General features: G+C 48.4%; 2 protein-coding genes across 5 annotated transcripts in view; one reads left to right on the forward strand and one right to left on the reverse strand.

The window, feature by feature from the left end:
* DOCK1 (dedicator of cytokinesis 1) overlaps window positions 1–19,036 on the forward strand; it is a 521,064-nt gene that overhangs the window by 251,899 nt on the left and 250,129 nt on the right. The window lies entirely within an intron of this gene.
* Window positions 1–19,036, reverse strand: part of INSYN2A (inhibitory synaptic factor 2A) — a 58,107-nt gene that overhangs the window by 35,392 nt on the left and 3,679 nt on the right. The window contains exons 1-2 of one of the 2 annotated variants that reach the window (XM_042909105.1): window positions 7,986–8,079; window positions 2,295–3,468 (exon numbers count right to left, since the gene is read on the reverse strand). In XM_042909105.1, coding sequence (XP_042765039.1) covers window positions 2,295–3,463 — 1,169 coding nt within the window. In that variant the 5' untranslated portion in view covers window positions 3,464–3,468; window positions 7,986–8,079. Of the gene's footprint in view, window positions 1–2,294; window positions 3,469–7,985; window positions 8,080–19,036 lie in introns of those variants that run through there. The other variant, XM_042909104.1, reaches the window with a different exon arrangement.

Consider the following 19,036-nt stretch of genomic DNA (forward strand, 5'->3'; position numbering starts at 1 on the left):
GCCAGTCTGTGCACGTGGCTCTTGAGCACCTGCCGTGTTGCCAATGCAACCGAAGAACTGAATTTACAATTGTAATTAACTTGAGTTTGAATTTCAATAGCCACATGTGGCTGCTGGGTACTGTATTGGACAGAGCAGCTCAGGGCTTGTAGGAAGAATATTGATGGCAGCCTGTGTGCGGAGAGTGTGGAGGGCACATTCATCACACTGCACTCAGATGTGGGACTGCCAAGTGTTCTCCAACACCTCTGCCCAGCAAGACCAATCAGTCCCATTCAGATGCGCCCGGCACTGGGCGAACCGCATTAGAAGGTCGCCCCGTATCATCCTGTCCCCTCCATCTGCAGGATGTGTGATGATTCCCAACTCCCAGGTGAAGAAACAAGGCACAGAGAGAAACAAGGCAGTCCATGCCCCAGGTCCTCAGACTCCTAATTCCCACCTCGAGGTGCCTTCTTAAGTGCACGGCTCTGTAGACCGACAGCACTGACGGGAACTCAGAGGATCCCATTTACAACCAGTGTCCACACTTGTTCTGATAGTGTGTGGAGCCTACATGTATAACGTGGTTCTCCTTTCGTGGGGTGTTCGTGGCTGTTCAGCCTCGGCAGTTTTTCGTTCGGCACATACCCTCGCGAGCGGACACATTAGCATATGCATTTGGCTTTACACCATTTGGTGACTCTTCTCCCTCCCCCAACTAGTGATGTTGGATTCTTCCTGTTTTGCTGTCCGGTTTCAGTCACTCCAAGCTGCCTCAAAGGCAGTGATCGGGGCCCGTTTGGGCTTTTAATTCTTCGGTGGGAATGTGGTCTACCGATCGACAGACCCCTTGCAGAACCACCTTAATGTGCTGCTTTTTTGGCTGGGCACGGAGTCAAGCCTAAATGACTGAAATGGGATGAAAATGGAGATGTAAACCCACGACTGAAAAAGGCCCTTTGAAAACATTCTGCAACCTTAGGCTCCTGCTAATCTCCTGTTAGATTATTTTATGACTGCCTAGCAGCTTAATACCATCGACTGCAAACGGTACTTTGTATGAGGGGGTGGGGTTATTGAGAATCTGCTCCCTACTGGATGAGCCACCTGTGCTAAGCGGGAGAAGCCAGCCTCCGGGCCCAGGGCTTAAGCCTCACCTGCTGCCCTGGGACGCACAGACTGTGTCCTCCACATTGTCTGTGGTCCGCAAACGCTATAACTAAACCACAGCAATCCTCTTGAGGAAACCGGGCACCGCGTGGTTTGTGCCCTGACGGTACATTTCTTGGCTTACCTTCACACTGGCTACTAGCTCACTCGACCCGGGGTGGGGGCCGCAGGGGTGGGGGTGGGGGTACTCCGATCCCACCTCCAGACCATTGCCCGGAGGGAATCCAGACGGTGTCAGGGGGAAACGGGAAAGAGAAAGCCCGGCAGTGAAGACAAAGGCTGGTAAGCCGTGGGCACCGTTTCGAGAAGCATGGAACTTTTGTTTCAGCACAGCCCGCTGCCAGACCCATACGAGCCTTCCTAGCTAAGGGCTCAAGACTAGCATCCTATCGTTAGGTCATTTAAGTTTGCTGCTGCACAGTTTCAAAAGATGGGGAACAAAGTTCAGCAATCTGATGTCAATGCCTGACAGCTCGGGCTGCTAACTGGGTCTGGTTCCCCCTAGGGTGAAACTGCACGCACAAGACCACTCGGGGAAAGGCACGTCTCCTCGTGACACACAGGGCTTGCCCGAGGGTGGGCATTGCCTCTAGGAGCTCCTCACAAGGACAGAGAGACATCTCCCCTATTGTGGGAAACCCTAGCCCTAAATATCAATGTTCTTCCAATGATTTAATATAACCAAGTCAGCATTTGCTTTGCAGAATGCCACCTCAGTTCTGTTCTCTACCATAACCCGATTCCTATGAGGCGAGGAGCTTCTGATTTAGAGAATTTGGACTGGCCTACCCTGTGAGACGTCCTCAGTGTCATCAACCTTTCATCGTAAGGCACACAACAGAAAGACCCAACAATTCATTCATTCAAACTATCGGCACATGGTTTGAATTCCAGGCCAAGCACCTGAACGCCAACCGTCAAATAAATCTTCACGGCGAGTACGCAGTGATGTCTGGCATCGTACAATAACCTCGGGGCCCCTCTGAGCTCACGCCAGCCTCAGGCTATCGCCTTTCCGCAGAAATGCGGAAATGTCAGTCTCACTAAGGATCTGGGCCTTGGAGGCTACCGAGGGACCCTGGGTGGGCTGGGCGCGGGGGGATGAGCCCGCATGGCTTCGGGGGAAACGTGGGCATACATACCCTTCCCGGTGGGCCTCTCCTTTCTCCAGCTCCTGAATGACCCCCAAGAGCACTTTGATGGTTTCCTGGCTTGAGCTGATCAGGTCCTCCATCACCTGGAGCTGTGCTTTCAGGTCGACGACTTCCGTGTGAGGCACGATTTGTCGGGATTCTCCACCCGCAGCGGCCGCCACGGCGCAAGGCTGGCCGTCCTCGCCCGGCGGGGCCCGGGTCTGCGTGGGCCGCCCGCTGCATTCGGGGGACAGGCACTGCATCGGGGGCGAGCGGGCCGCCGCGGGTCCCTGGAGCCCGTTGAGACGCGAGGCTCTCCCCCGCTCCTGGTCGGCCGCCGGGCACAGGGGCCACTCGCTCGCGGTGGCAGAGTTTGACAAGGCGGCCTCGAGGGCCTTCGCGCCGGGGGCAGGTGCATAAACGGCGGCCACCTCCGTTTTGAACACCGTCCCGTGGGCCGGCGGAGCGGCTTCCTCCGTGTCCGGGGTCGCCCTGCCGTGCTTCGCTCTGCCGTGCAGCTGGTGGTCGGGCTCCCGGGAGGAAGGCCGAGCGGAGTTTTGGAGAGGCTCCTCTCGGCAGCCGGGCGCATCAGGGTTTTCGGCTGGCTCTGCGCAGTTGAGCCCGGCAGGCTGGTCCAGCTCATTCACGTGTTCATCGGAATGGGAAACCGAGGCCGCCGTCTTGTGCACCCGGCCGGCACCCCAGGGCCGGGCCTCCTCCCCCGCCCCTTCCTCCTGCTTCTCCGCCACAAACCCGTTGTTTTGACTTTTAAAGGCATCCGCAGCCGGGATGCTTTTGAGATTCCCCTTTTTGCGGTCCAGGGGGAAGGTCTGGTAACACTTTTTCAGGTCCGGCGAGGTCTGCACGCCTGTGCTCTTGGTGACATTGGGGATGGCCCTCCGCGCGGGCACGGTCATGTATTTGCGGTAGGCTGCTCTGTAGGACACGGGCTTCGCCTCCCGCTTCTCGCCGGGCTGTCCCGCCGCGAGCCGTGAGTCCCTCTGCTCATTCTGTGCCTCGCAGATATCCTTAAAGCGCACCTGCAGGGCTTTATTCCGCTTCTTAATCTGCCGGTTGGGATCCAGGGCGTATCTCATCTCCAGGGCCAGGCAGGCGGCAGGTTCGACTTCGCTCTCTGACGTCGTGAGTACGCATTTGCCGGTTTCCTTACTGACCATGATTCCTGCGTTCAGAAACATCAACACAGGCGTCAGTGGGACGGAAACACACACGCGAGCACAGGCACACACAGCTCCTAGCTCACCTCGCTACCGCCTGCTTCCTAATTACTTTTAAACAGGTGAGGTTGGCCTTTCTGTTAAGGAAAATCAGACAGGCGGAGAATCGCTGGCAGGCACAGCTTGAGATGCTTCTCCGATATTAAAGCCTGCCTGCTTTTCCATGTGGGATACACTCGTTTCTTTTGATAGTAATGCATGTTTCCCCATTAGACAAACCTGTTTTACTATATTCATCAAGAAACCCAACGATGCTGCCTCTTCTGCCTTCAAATTATCATTTTGCATACACGCCTCCACTTCATAGGCAGATGGCTTTCCAAATGCATCTTATTCGGTTTGGGCTTTTACTAGTTTTTTGAGGATGACGCGATTAATCTATTACTGGAATCCGGGAGAATTGGTGTTTTCTTATTGGGGAGTCTAGGTCCTGATCAGAGAGATCCATGTGGAGCGCCCTACGATGAAGGAGGGAAATAAACCTCTTTGTCTGTCTTTGCCAACACGGGCGCCATGGGACAACGGGCACACTGCTATGGGAACACCAGAAACGGTTAATCTTTGCGGTGTGGCTTGCTTCTAATGGGTTAACGCTAACCCTAGAAAGAACATGGGTTCCCCTGCATCGATAAAGACCGTGTTAGCAGCCCTGTTCTTTGATTCTATGGAGAGTGGTATTTGAAAAAAACATTAAAAAAAAAAAAAAGAAATTATTCATTCTAGAATCAAGTTTTGTGTTTTGATCCCAACCTCTGAAAACGAAAACAATGGTGGTTGTTTCAGTATTTGAATCCCGAAAGAAAATAAAATCACAAGGCTTTATGTTAATCATGCAAATTCATCTTGGGCTGAATTATTAAATGCATCTAAAAAGGTGCAGGTGGCCGATGATCCCTCTGGGGAATACCAGTGGGGTAAGTGCCTTCACTGTATCAGGCAGATTCACAGCTGCTCATTGCACGTGGAAGAATCTTCTTGAGGGCCGAACTTAAAGGAAGAAAATAGTTATGTTGTTTGTGAGTTAGCGCTCTGGAAGAAAACAGTCAGATGGGAGGGACCGGGGTATACAGGGCCCTGGCCTTAGAGCAGCACGTCCAGAGAGGCAAGGTCACAGACGTGAGCCGGATGAACAAGAAGGGGGCCCAGGCTGCACTGCCCAGTGCACGCGCCAACAGGCCCTTCGGGCTGTCCGGGGTGGGGGAGCCCATGAACCGGATACTGAAACCTCCAGGAGCACTTTTCTGGAAATGTTACAGGAGCTGGGTGAGTGTATGGGCCGCCGGGGCTCCGCTGATGCGTGTAGACTATACCTAACACCTTTAGTGCCGTGTGGTCCATTTCAAGGAGGAAAGTGGGGTTCAGAGAGGTTATGTTACTTGTTAATGTCACACAGCAAGTAGGACGGACATACAGGCAGGAGCAGGATCCTGATCTCCCTGATGTCTGAGTTCATGCTGTTTCCCATAACCTCAGGTGTCCAACAGAGAGGCACCTCCCCACATCCTTAATTCTTATCGGGGTAGGAGTGCACGACACTGGGCATGATGGTCCGGTGAAGGCAAAAAGTGGGGAGAAGCCCAGAGCCCCCATTTGAGCGTGTTCTAGAACTGCCGCTCCTTGCAGCCTGGGGACTCTGCAAACTGGCCCTGGCACTTTGCAGGTCTCCGCTAGAGTTACTGAACAGAAGGCTTAGAGAGAACTTAATTATGTCATCACTTATGCCATGAGGATGAACCGGCAGTCACGTTGGAGGGCAGCAGAAGTGAGCTCTGCCGAAGTTGCTTTAGGTCGGACCAGGGTTTCTCAGCCTTGGGACGCCTGGCATTTGGGGCCGGATGACTCTTTGGTGGGGGTGCTCTTCTGCGCACGTAGAAATGTTCAATAGCATCCCAGCTGCTGCCCATTAGACAGGAGCACCTTCCCTGTGCGCCAGTGACCTGGGGAGAGGGGGACACAGCCGCCCCCAGGTAAGAACCACCACATTAGACCGTCCCCCTTCGATGGCTGGAGTGTGTCCCCGCAAGGGAAGGGCCTTCCTTCCAGCAAGGTGAATGGCCGAGAACAGATGGCAATGTCCCGGCTCCCGGGGTGGGGGAAGGGTGTTCTGGAAGGTGCCTGTTTCGAAGGGCTAATCTGGAAATGACCCAGCTCTATGCCTAGCTAGGAGGGAGCCACACCCTCGTGCCACTGCCACATCTGTGTTTCCTCTGACAATAGAATTACCCCCAAACAGTCGCTCTCCTAGGTAGTCTGGAGAAGACAGAGAATAAGCCTTCTTTGGCTGTTAGGCTTTACTGGGCACTGAGGATATCTGGAGGCCTTTGTAATTTGACACTTGAAACACTGGGCGGTTTTGGAGAGAGCATTACAGGAAGGGAACAGACCGGAGCCGCATCATACCCTGGCTCTGTGTTGGGAAGACAAGATTCTGGATGGCGGGTGGGATCGAGAAGCCTGCTAAGGAGAGATAATGTAGATCTTTTACAGACACTTATCCCAACAGGTTAGAATGATGCACACAAAAGGACTTGGTGTGGGGAAGGTATGGGGGACATGGGGGTCTAATGAGAAAATTAAATCTTAACCCTCAGTCTTATCTCGTAGTCATTCTTGAGCTGCCTTTGTTGTCCAGCTGTGTCAGACTGTATTGTCCCATCATTCTGCAGAAGACCTTCCTCCCAGGGAAAATTTGAAAGGGAGAGCATTTTTACAAAAAGCAATTTACTAGTAATGTTTCAGCCTTTTCCCTGCCACTACTGAAAAATGTGTGTCTGAATAAGTTTGTCCTACCATGCTATTCATCATCGCGATTTGCCAGGAACTGCACCGAAATAATTTTCTTACATCCGTCCACTGGTTTGGAAAGATATTCTGAATCTTGGACCCAACCATCAAACTAATAAAACAAATCAGAAAAATTAATTGCCAGTGGCAAAATAATAATAATAAACAACTCCAAGCTCCTCTCTGTTTTACAGGGAGTTGCTGAGTATATAAAAATCATTTTCTTATTAGTAAAAGTGATGGTGATACTTCAGATGCTTTTGCTCAGGGTCGTTTGTTGATGAATTCGTTTTTAACTAGAAATGGAATTGTCTTAATCTCACCGATAAGAAAAGACATCAAGGAATTCTTGTTGTTGACTTATTTGGACCTCAGATGGAGATCTGCACACCTTTTGATGGCTGGGTGGCATTTACTCTAAAGCTTTAGGATGGAATTTTCCTGGACACTGAGAATTACTTTCATATTAAATGGTTACACCTTTCTGGGGGGTTCACTTACTGTTTATTGGTGGGGGGGGGGGCGGTGCTCAGGCTGGTAGTGATGGTTAAGGAAACGGTTTGGTCGTGAAAGGACATCAGGTGTTCCAGAGAAGACATTCCATAAATCGAGGCTTCTGGCACATTGTATTCATTCATCATCCCTTCGTTCATTCAGCGCACGAGTGTGCACCCAGCACGGTGCGAGGTCAGCGTGCAGTCCACATGTCCTCCTGCTTCTAAACAGATGCTAACATTCTCTGCACTTCACTTGGATTTTCTCCTTGACCCTCAGGACGGCCTCCCAGGGGAGGCACTCTTACTATCCTCAAGCTGCAGATAGAGAAATTGAGGCTCCAGATTTTTTTTTCTTTCCTAATTTGCCGAGGGTCCCACAGCTCAAGGGCCCCACCCTGCATCCCTCTAAATCCCGGGCATTGACCTGCTGTCCTGCCCAGGCAAACCTGGAGCCTCTAAAGTGAGTGCCCTGCAATGAACTTCAGAAAGCAGCCAACGGCTGGACCTCCTCTCAGCGACTTCCTTGGCCTGTTTGTCGCAAGGCATGTGGGCGCGGGTTATGCGGAGAACCTGCAGGTAGTTCCCAGGAATAAACCTGGCCCCGAGCACACACTCGGGCCCGTGAGGGCCACCCGGAGTGTTGCGGTCCTCCTGAGGCCACAGTGGCATTTTCAGCGATGGCTCGCCTTGGCTATGTCACCTCTGAGGAGCATGGGCTCTGGGTCTTGGAGTTAATCTCTCGGTCCCAAAGCAGCAGGAGTTCATAAAGTTTATTTTTCATAAGAAAATTGTGTTTGGGAAGTCATCGGACTGTGTCGTCTTGAGGTGAAGGTGGCGAGGCACGCTTGAGCCCGTCTGGCTCGGGGAGAGCTGGGGGTGTGGAGGAGTGTTTGGAATGTAAATGTCTTAATTACCCTCAAATTAAAGTGCATAATCAAATGTGAGTTGTAAATATATAAACCCTGTATTTTTAGATTAGTGATGGAGAGTCATCTCTGCGTGCTGCTTTAAATTAATAGCTTATATAAAAATGTTCCTTCCAGCCCAAGGAGTGATAAGTGGAAGTAACTAAATGCCTAACAATAGGTAAACGGTTAAGTAAATTATGGTGTACGTTCACTCAGTGCGGCCATTAAAATGATAATTATAAAGATTATTTAGTATCATAGAAAAACACTTACGAAATAATGTGAAGTGAAAGAAAGCAGTCTACCAAATTGTACCGGAAGGAAATGAACAAACATGGTCACCGTCGTGGTGTGTGAAGATCGGGCATTTGGGGAGATTTATCTTCTTCCTTCTGTTTTCCAGTTTTTGTTGAGGGAGCCTTAATATTATCGTGTTGTTTGCCAATTAAAAACCGCAGGGCGAAGTCAGTCCGCACCTCAGGCAGAATGACAGGATCAGGCCGCTGGAAATTACAAATACTTGCATCACAATAAGAAAAACCCAGAAATGATTAGATTTGGGTGCATGCAGCCTCCCAAAGGTCACCTTTTATTGTTGGGAGGAAGCTTTGAATAAAGGACGAAAATGAATTTCAAAGCACTGACGTGTTAGCGTGTGGAGTACGTGTGCAGATGTGCACACGTGTGTGCACAGAGCTGTGTACGTAAGTGTGCGTGCACAGGTTAGGAGAAGCAGCGTTTGGTAGAAGATACGTCGGTTTCGGAGCAAACTCACTGCTGGGGTGAGACCTGCCATCTGTTTTAATTAGACGTGAAATGGACTTGACCTATAGTCTGCATTCTTTTCTGAAGTAACCTGGGATCTCAGCGGCTGACAGGAGACTCTCCACTGGATTAGCTCCATTCTGAAAGCGTCTGCACTACCGGGAGGTTTCCAGTTTGGCGCTGTGTGGTGATCTGTGTGGCACGATGCAGCTGACGGACCGTGGGGGCTGTTGAGCACCTTGGCCTTGCCAAGACAGCCCCTAGTGTCCCATCAGTCAGTGGAGATAGCGAAAGAGCTGGGCAAGCAATCTGAAGAGTCTGGAAGGGGACTGTATGATATTATTGGTTTTTCTAGTGGCTTTCCCGCTGTTGAGACACCTTGGAGTCACAGATGCTGGCTGGAATTCAAGATTAATTGGGTCAGCATTTTATTCCATATGCTGAGGGAAAGCCTGAACATTAGGCCAGTCAGAATGGCGGAGGCGGGGTGGGGGGGGGTGGGGGTGTGTGGGGGGGAATGAACCTACCTTCTTTAACACTCCGCTTCCCGGAGGGAAGGGAAAGAGGGACAGGGTCTCCCCCATTAAATGAACTCGTTTGTGTTGTGAAATGGTTAAGTTTAAGGCCTTCCTTAACAGAAGTCCTCCCTTCCTCAGGGCAAAGCTAACTGCTATAGATTTTGGACTGTGTCTTAGTTAGATTCATTATCCCATTTAATTTCCTTTAATACACTGAAATGATATTTTTCCAGACATTTTTTCACTTCTTCAAAGGCCACTGATTCAGAGGACTAAAACGGGGTAACCGATGAAAACCGACACCCCTCTGAGATTGAAAGTTTAGGGAGGAGGCCGCTCCCTTAGCGCCAAGGCATGTGGGCAGAAACACCGCCCGATCGTGGCCCGTTCCCTTGATTTGTGGAATATTGCAGTAAGGCCTCCATCATTAAGAACCGACGACCGTCCAGTCAGAAGGAGGGAAAGGGGGCACTCGTGGAGCTTCCACGCAGGCTTGTGGCAGAAGGAAAGCTACCCGAGGCGGGGCCCCAGCTCACACATATCTGTGATTTCAGATAAACACATTTCAACCAACAGAAACCCTACAGTCAATTACTTCAGCCACATAATGTAAATCGGTGTTGCCACACAGACTCACACTGGCCTGTTTCTAATGAGCGGGGAACCATCTAATGAGAGGAAGTGAACCATCCGTGTTATACATGGATGCTTGGGGTCTGATGTTGAGGCTTTACAGAAATCAGAACGTGGCCCTCTTCAACAAATCCGACGTTTTTCTTCATTTGTTTCACTATTTACTTAGTTCTTTGATCTTCAGCTTATAGTGATGTTAACCTTTGCTCATCCTCTGTCCAAATGGAATCTAAATTAGTAGAAATGAATTAGCAAAATTTTATGATGTTGGCAAAAATCAACTGGGAGAAATGCCTCCTCCAAGTGAGATGTTACATCAGTGTAGAGAACAAATTTTTTATTTGTGGCAGTTAGCTTTGCTAATTGATAATGTCCAAAGAGGGTCCAGAAACACCGATTCCAACAACCCACCAAAATCACATGTAAGATTAGTAAAAGGAACGAATTTGCCTGCTCCTCTCTTGTCCCCAGTCGGCATGACAACTAGACACGATGTTGAATGTAAGTGCTCTAGCTTTGAATATAGCTCATTGGTTCGTACAGATGAATGGAGCTAACGTCCCACCTACTCTCCTGCCTGGATGGCTCCACGTAATTAAGCAACAATCGTTGTTAGTTTGGAGCTCCAAAGAGGTTGGGGTTAGGTGGCCTCCCATGCTTAGACTTCATGGGAATCTCAGTGGAAAACATGTACATAGTGAATGAACTTCGGGGTAGTTTTGCCTTACTCATTGTGATGAATCTGGTTTTTTTTTTTTTTTTTTACTAAATGGCATGTCTTCACTCATGACAAATCCTTAAGCTAAAATTAGGACATTGATTTTTCCAAAAAATAAGGATGTCAGAAGAGTTTATGATTTCCCTGCTGTTTCTCAAAGTTGAATCTCGAGATACTGTTTGGGAACCCCCCAGGGCAGGGCTTCTGCTTGGAGGTAACCGGTCACTGCAATTGCAATGATTTAGAGTTGAAGATGCAATCTATCTTCCTGGTGAGACCGTGTGAGTGCCCATCTATTACCCTCAAAACGGATCTCCCTTGTGTTGTGGGTAGGCCTTCCCCGTGGATTTTTAGAAGGCTAAAGATGGGTATATCATATTGGTGGCTTCTAAGGATACTTTCTGCGTTACCTGAATCTTCAGATCAGGTGGAACGTGGCTGTTTTCTGAAACCTGGGTAGGAATTAAATGGGTGGAAGGGAGAAGGATACGGTTTCCTGAGGTTCATAAGTAAAACCATGCTGAGATTTTTATCTTCTGAATCTTGGCATAACTATCTTGAGTTTGATAGTTATGTAGTTTGTAGTGCGTCTACAAACTATGTAGTTGTAGTGCGTCTCCTGTGTTTCCTTGGCCTAGCCAAACCATAGACTTTGCGAGGTCTTGAGTTTCCTGCAGAGGTAGCTAAGAAAGAAAGGGAGAAATGAGCCTTTCTTGCGATCGGTTCCTATTTATAAGTGGACAGCAAAACATAGAGAAATGACTGCCCCAGGAGCCCACTGTACAGAATCCTAACAAGAGGCCGCAGACCATGACCTGAGATCCTGGGGTGGTCCGTACTCAACCCAGAAACATAGCTACTATGCTCCCCTTGGCCACGCATGGAACAAAGGTACCTAGTATCACATACAGGACTGAACGTGGCTTGCAATGGCGTCTAAAGACGCGTCTCCCAACTTAGGATGGTGGTGAGTCCCTCCCTGTCCGTTGTGAGGTCACCCTAGCAGGTGCTGGCAGTACTTTGCCTGATTCATTCTCTAATTTAATTCTTCGAAGCCAGGCTTCTCTAGGTCCCACTGATTTTTGTCTTTCCTTCCTGTTCCTTTACCTATGGGCTTCTTCCTTTCTGTTCCCACTGCTCCCACCCTGACCTTGGTGTTCTCACATCCCCTGCCCTCGGCTCTCTATCCTCCATCCTGGAGGTTCTGCTCATCCAGGCTTCGAGTTCCTGCGCCGTCTCTAGAACATACCGTGGGCAGTCCCTGCTTTGTGTCTTCAGTTCCCGTGGCTCCTGCCCCAGGACCGTGCTTCTCACCTGCTTTCCCCAGGTGGTCTCGTTTTGACGGTCCAGTTCCACCCCTACCTTCTCTGACTTCTCCAGTCCTCACGCTGCCTTCACTGACACGAGGGGTAGCATCTGCGTGTCTGGGGTGACCCGGCACCACACCAGGTGCTGGGCACACAGGAAAACGAGGCACAGTTCTGGGGAAAGACGTGCGTCTATCGATAGCACCAGCCCACTGTGCCTCCCCAGGAGATGTGCAAGAACCGGCCTAACGCCTGAGTCACTTCCCTTTGACGCGTGTCAGTTCTCTCCTTACGCAAATATAAGTGATTGTAGACGAGGTCCCTCTAAGCGCCTCTTCTCTCCTGAACTCAGTCAGCTTTGATACGTGATTGGTCTACGAATATAATGATATACATCACAGTATCCTCACAGCTGGGGCCTTCCCCGTGGATTTTTAGAAGGCTAAAGATGGGTATATCATATTGGTGGCTTCTAAGGATACTTTCTGCGTTACCTGAATCTTCAGATCAGGTGGAACGTGGCTGTTTTCTGAAACCTGGGTAGGAATTAAATGGGTGGAAGGGAGAAGGATACGGTTTCCTGAGGTTCATAAGTAAAACCGTGCTGAGATTTTTATCTTCTGAATCTTGGCATAACTATCTTGAGTTTGAGTGTTACAAAGTATTACCTTAAATTTTCTTCTTCGCCTGTAGAGGTGAAGGAGATGACCCATACACTCGCAGAAATGAGTATATGGTTCAGAAACGGTGTATGCATCAACCACGCGAGACTTTAAGGACGCCAAACGCCGCACAGTCAAAAATCTGCGCGTCACTTTTCACGCCCCCCAACACTTAACTGCTAATAGCTTACTGTTGACTGAAAGCCTTACTGATAACATAACACTGATTAACACATTTTATATGTGTTATGTATTATATTCTGTATTCTCACAATAAACTAGAGAAAAGAAAATGTGACCAACAAAATTATGAGGAAGAAAAAAGTACACTTATGTACATTTACAGTACGGTATCGGAAAACAAAACCCCAAAACTCACCTATAAATGGACCCGCACAGTTCAGACCCATGTTGCTCAAGGGTCAGCCGGATGGTATATTTAACCATGAGGTACGGTGGGGCCCCTAACGACACGTGTTGTAGTAAGTATGACTTGCTGGGGCCTGTTATTGATTAGTTCTTACGTTATCCAGCTTTGTTCTCGAAAGTGGGACACAGTAGTGGCAAGATTCAGTAAGAATTTAATTCAAAAATTGCAATAGCTTAGGATAACAAAAACATTTAAAAGTGTGGAATCTCGCTAATCTCAGCCTTCTAATTGGACTGTGGTTTTTGCTACAGAGGGGGGGAGCCATTGGCCTGCAGGGGGGTGGGGGTGGGGATCCATGGAAGGTCTGGAGCACACCTTTGAGTCCGGTGACTTCGGAAGGGTATGTTGGGCACACGGCTTTTGAATGAAACAAACCCCTTTCATTTCTCCTTACTTTGAATTGAGTACACGCTATGTGAAATTGTACTCGATACATAAAATCGGTACTCAGGAATGTAATCCTGCACGACTTTTTGTTCATGATGAATATAGACAGGAAGGAAAAGGGGAATGAGGAAATAGGAGAGTGGGGGGGAACATGAGGGTGACAGCCACACAGACGGACTGACAGACAGACACAGGAGAGGAAGGCTGCTCCTCAGGGAAGTTAGTCCCAGTAAACCACGTCACATCCTGCTTGCTGTTATTTGGAGCCCCTGCCGTCAGCTCTTTGATTCTCTTTCAGGGGCCGTTGGAGCGGCCCCTTCTCATCCTCTCCAGAATGGAGCCTGACTGCTCATCCAGGCTAGGACAGGCATCCGAGGTAGGACATCATACGGCTTCATGTTCTATGAAGCCCCCAACACAGTAAGTGAAGTGTGAAACCTAGTGAATAATCCTAATTTAAGTTTACATGTCTGGGTTCTGCTTCTGCCTTTAAATCTCTCCGAGACCCTCCTGGATCGGATGGCCTTGTCCTTCACGAGGCTTGGGAGAGAGGGACCGGACGGTGGGGACGGATTCTGTAGGTTCGTGGAGACAAGTTAGCTCCATAGTGAGTAAGCAGTGCTGATGATCAGGAAGTGAGTCTCTGCATACATCACAACCCTAAAAGTACTTTTTCAAAGGAAAACATGAATCTTTCCAAAACCTTAAGCGATCCCTCTTTGCTTTGGCCTTCTTGAAGCTGTGGACGGGAGCAGAGGTGTTAAACAAGTGGAACCTTTTACAAGTTTTGGGGTTTGTTTGTTTGTTTCTTTTTTTTTTAAAGCATTTTCAGATACGGAGAAGAGACTCTGGATGGAGGCTGTGCTTCCACAGGAAACAGAGAGACATGATCCTCCTTAAGGGTTCTACCCCTGTGCCCATCTTTCTAGAATAAAATCTATCAGTCCCCACCCCAGTCCAGATCAGTCAGAATTTCTGGGGATGGAGACAGGGCGGCAGAGATAGATGTCATCATCCATCATGCAGAGCCTCCAGGCCACATGTTTTGTCTTGTTTTCTTCCCCACCCCCTCATTCTCTTCTCTTCTCCGCCGTATCGCTAAAGCACAGAGCAACACGGGGTACGTAAAGGTACCTGTAAATATTTATTGAATGAAGGGAATAGTGAGTGATGTCCCAGGGGGGCGGGCACGGCCAGCCCCTTCCATCTTGTCCAGAATGAACCTGGGGCACAGTCAAATGCGGGGTTGGTCACCAGCACTGCCCAGGCCACGGCTAGCAAGGTGGGGCCTGCGGTGGGGGTGGACTCACATTCTGCAGAGGGACAGTGAGTGGCCAGTCATTTGTCAGGGTTTAAAATAAGGGGCCGTTTGGTTGTCACCGCTGCCTTGTGGACTGATTACTGAACGGCAGATTCCAAAGAAATTGGCACCTGGCAGGCTAATAGCAGGAATATGGCATCTTCACACCTCTGTTCTTTCGACATTTCTGGTTGGGGATGTAAAACATCTCGAATTCTGTCCCTTCCTAGGAATCCCACGGCTGGGGAAAGCTCTCCCTAACCATGGATCTGGGCTTTGAGATCTGGGCTTATACATTGGAGGGGGAGTACTCAAGATGATCTATTTAAGATTCTCACACTCTCGGCTTTTCTGGACATAGCGGTTCCTGCGTATGTTTTCTCCTACGATCGTTAAGAACTGGGGTGTAGAGACTGACTGCCTGATTGAGTTCTGGCCCTTCCTTGAATCTGCCTAGAATCTAGAGCATGTTACACAGCCTGGGGGGATCATAAAATGAGTTAATACTTCTGTGGTGCTTGGCACAGATTAGTTACCCTTTTGTTTTTGTGCTTTATGTATGTTCTAACAATGCGTTCTCCAAACTCTCTCGGAAGGAGAGGTTCCCAGTTGTTGTTGTTGTTGTTGTTGTTGTTGTTGTTTTAAAGTTTATTTATTTATTTTTTAGAGAGGGAGAACAGGGCAGGGGCAGAGAGAAGGAGAAGGAGAGAGAATCTCAAGCGGGCGCTGTGCTGTCAGCGCAGAGTCTAAAGCGGGGCTCGAACCCGTGAACCGTGAGATCACCTCTTGAGCTTGGAATCAAGAGTTCGACGCTCAACCGACTGAGCCACCCGGGCGCCCTGAGGTTTCCATTTTTTATAAAGGTGGAGACATCGAGGCACTGATGGCAAGTCAGTGCCCATGGCCACACCGATAGTAATGGTCAGAACTGGGGGGACAGGTGCAGACAGTGTCGCCTAGACATTGCTCTCAACACTCTGATCTGGGACGAGGGCTCAGTCGGTCGGTGCCTTTAAAACCCTCAGAGTGCGGTTCTGGTGATGCCGTCTCTGGTGGCGGAGGGGACGCTGATACGAACAACACACTTAGGACATGTTATGCGTGTGGGCGACACCAACTTCAGTCCTTGACAGAAACATGCTTGAAGGTTTCAACCTCGAGTGGCTGAATAAAAGTCTATACTTGTCTTAGATTTTTTTTTTTTTTTTTTTTTTTTTCCCAAGCCGGGCACACCATTGGTCCCTCTCACTGACTCTTCAGGTCTAGAGTCAGAACTGGTGCTTCGATGTAGCATTTAATGATCGCTAGGAGCGATTTAATGATCGCTAGAGCCTGGAGCCCTGGCTGACGGTCCATTCTCTAACACTCACTCAGCGGCTGACCCTGCACCACAGAGGACCTGCCCCGCGCTTCCTCTGCTCAGTAAGAGTGGGCGATATTTTCATAGACCCAGTGTTCCGACCGTGCAATAAATTCCATCATTCAGCCTCACCCTGGGTATTTTTGGCACACTAGCAAATCCGGTAGACACAATAAATAAAGTGAGTTATACTTAAAGGAGAGTTAACTTCATATACTGAGACAAATATAAAGAACAGGAACAAAGCAACTTAAGCAAGGATTGAAACCACATCTGTGAAGCCACCAAGCTGACAGCCGCCATTAAAACAAACACACAGGAAGTGATCGAGAAAGGCAGTTCTCACTGGGCTCTTCGATGACTGGAAAAGTCAAATGAAAAATACGGCCTGACGGTATTTTTTAAATTTCAAATTCTCTACACCGGCATGTGGCACGAACTTTTCTTGGGAATGATTCCCGTCCACACTTCTCTGAGCTGTGTGAGATTCAAGTGCATGATTAACAGGAAACTGGCCATTTGTGCCATGTGATTTCAACGAAGGAACAAGAAAGAGGGCAAGTCTTTATGCAGCACTCCGGTATTGGTAACAAGGAAGTGATAATTGATGAGCCTGGCCCAAAGATCCATGGAGTTGATGTCATGATGTGAAACTGAGTTGTGAGGTCAAGGCCGAGAGGCAGACAGATACCTTCCGGTCAGCCTTCAGTTGACTCTATGAACTCTCCAGTATTTTGGTAAAGCGGTAGTGGAAGTTCCTTCCAACCAAAAAAATGGTTTGGGGATACAGGAACATTGTATGTGTCTGATTGACGTGTTAGAATTTCTCATTTCTCCTTGTTGTTCTTTTACTCTACTACTAGGCCATTAAACTCAAACACTTTCTTCCTTTAGAAACTCAGTTTCTACCCAAGTGAATTTTTACCAAAGAAAACTCTAAGGTTGAGTCTGGTGGTAGAAAAACCCAAGTCTTGGATTCCTTTTTCTTGCCTAAACACCGTGTAGCCAGGTGTAAGGACTGTCCATTTCTAGAAGCAGGCTTCCTTTTTACCACCCTCTCATGTATTTCTTTTTAATTTCTACTACAAAAAATGTGCAACTTCAAGTGAAAGAGAAACATTATTGTTCAATCTGGATTCCCTGAATTTCTAGCAAAATCATTGATGAGGTTTATTGTTAGCAGCCTCATTAAATATTTATTAAGCATCTGTTATTAGGTAATACTATTCTTAGTCCTTCAAGAATTTCTTTGTCTTGTGAATCCTTTACTCCATTTTCATTCTCTTCTTTGAAAGTATTTCTCACGTTGGTTCTAAGAAGATGATGAAACTATTTTTTTTGAAATAGTATTTCTGGTTCGAAACTCAAAGTCAACTTTCTAATGGTCATCACATCTTTTCCCCCAAACCTGCTGGTTCCCTGACTTCCCTGTTTCCATCTATATCACCCACTACCCTGGTGGTATCTTTAATCCCGTCTTCATGTTGCCATGTTATAGAGATTTGCCATGTGGGATATTTCTCTGACAGCTGTCCCCTGACATCTCTCCCTAATGCCACCACTCACCCTTGGTACCAGTTAATTCTCACCTGTTATACCCTTTCATCTGGTTCATCTCTAGCTAACAAGACTCCGTCTTCTGGACATGTATGTTAACTGTTCAAAGCATTCACCCTTTACCCATAGCCAGTGAGTGGAGGCCATTCCTGTCCTACTGGTTCTACCTTAAACTGGCTCACACTCCTTCTTCACTCTCCGATCCTCACCCCTGCACCTTTGCCTGGTGTCGCTTCTCACTCTTCCCGTACAGATCTCCAGCTCTGAGCACGTGGCGAATGGGCTTCAGCTCCAGGATTTGCATGTGCTGGGCTCGGGGGTCCAATCTCAACCTTCGTCCCAGCCAGGGTGTTGCTTTCTCTCGGGTACCTCCACGTGTGCGGTCTGTCCTATCCTGATTCTGCCTCCCACCTCCTTTCGCCCTCCCGGACTGGAGCTTCTTGAGGAACCCGTCACTTGGTTTTGTGACACTCACACATTGTCCTGGCCACTGCTGCTACTGCTCAGTACATTTCCATGAACGAGCAGTCCTTTGTAGACAAAACCATCCTCCTGTCAGTCTACCTTCCTTATGTGTGCCCATTTTTCAGAACCCAGGTTTTATAATTCCAGTACATTTCCAAGGACACGAAAGCCACTTACTATGAAAGCAAGCAGATTTCCTAAAGCAAGTTAAAGATGACCTAAGGTGTTTAGTCTAACCACTAAGGACACATGGAAAAGATGAAGAAATGAGAAGTTGACATACACATGCTTCCCGGGGAACAACCAGTGTGGAGGGACCCACGTCACCACTGAAATGACGAACAGAGACTGGTCAGTTTCACGGAGGTCGAATGGGAATGTGATGCATCTCCACGGTAGTTCCTTCACCTGAGCAGCCGAAATGAGCAGCTGAGGCCATCAGCCTCCTTTTCCCCTCATTCCCTCTGGAGTACGGAGGAGAGCAACTTTTCTTTGTGCAGCATTTGTGGCCTCCCAAAGTCCTTCTCATGTCCCTCGTATGCTATAGTTTACGGCATTCCATTTTATGCCCAAGGCTAGATTATTAAGGACTGAATTGGAATTTTCCATAGTAACTGCAGCATGAACTTTGATTAGCATTTTGCCATGGTGTTACCATCTTTAAAAAATTTCTTTGCCCCGGTCATGGCTATAAGAGCGTAACTCAGGTGAACGTAGTGTGCCAGCCTGATCCCCTCTCTGATCTTTTCTGACCCACACCTGAGTAACAGCAAGATGATGTGGTAAAGAGAGTAATGTGGATGTACAGTACTCTGAATAATCCGATCAATATACTAGAAAAGCAATATTCACGAACATTGACTTCGGGGATATTTCTTTTCCAATTCCTTTTAAATATGGTATTAGTGAAAAGGTGTGTAATTTGGAAACACGCTCCTTCTTGTCCCTAATAGCTGCTCTTCTATATTCAAATTAATTTTCTCTCTGTCCCAATTAGAGCTGAGAATATGCACTCAGCAGAAAGACACAGAACTATCAGGTTAGAGTGTTTTGTTTTTATTTTAGATCAGCAGTTTGTCTCTCGATAATATCTCTGTCTACCTCGAAGCCCCTCAGCTCATTCATTATGGTATGAATGATGTCTGAAGTGCACAGACTCAGACCCACGCTGAATATCCTGATGGCTTATGGTAGAGGAAATGCTGGTTGACTTTATATCAGA

Source organism: Panthera leo, chromosome D2 (genome assembly GCF_018350215.1).
Source record: "Panthera leo isolate Ple1 chromosome D2, P.leo_Ple1_pat1.1, whole genome shotgun sequence".
NCBI classification, from domain to species: domain Eukaryota; kingdom Metazoa; phylum Chordata; class Mammalia; order Carnivora; family Felidae; genus Panthera; species Panthera leo.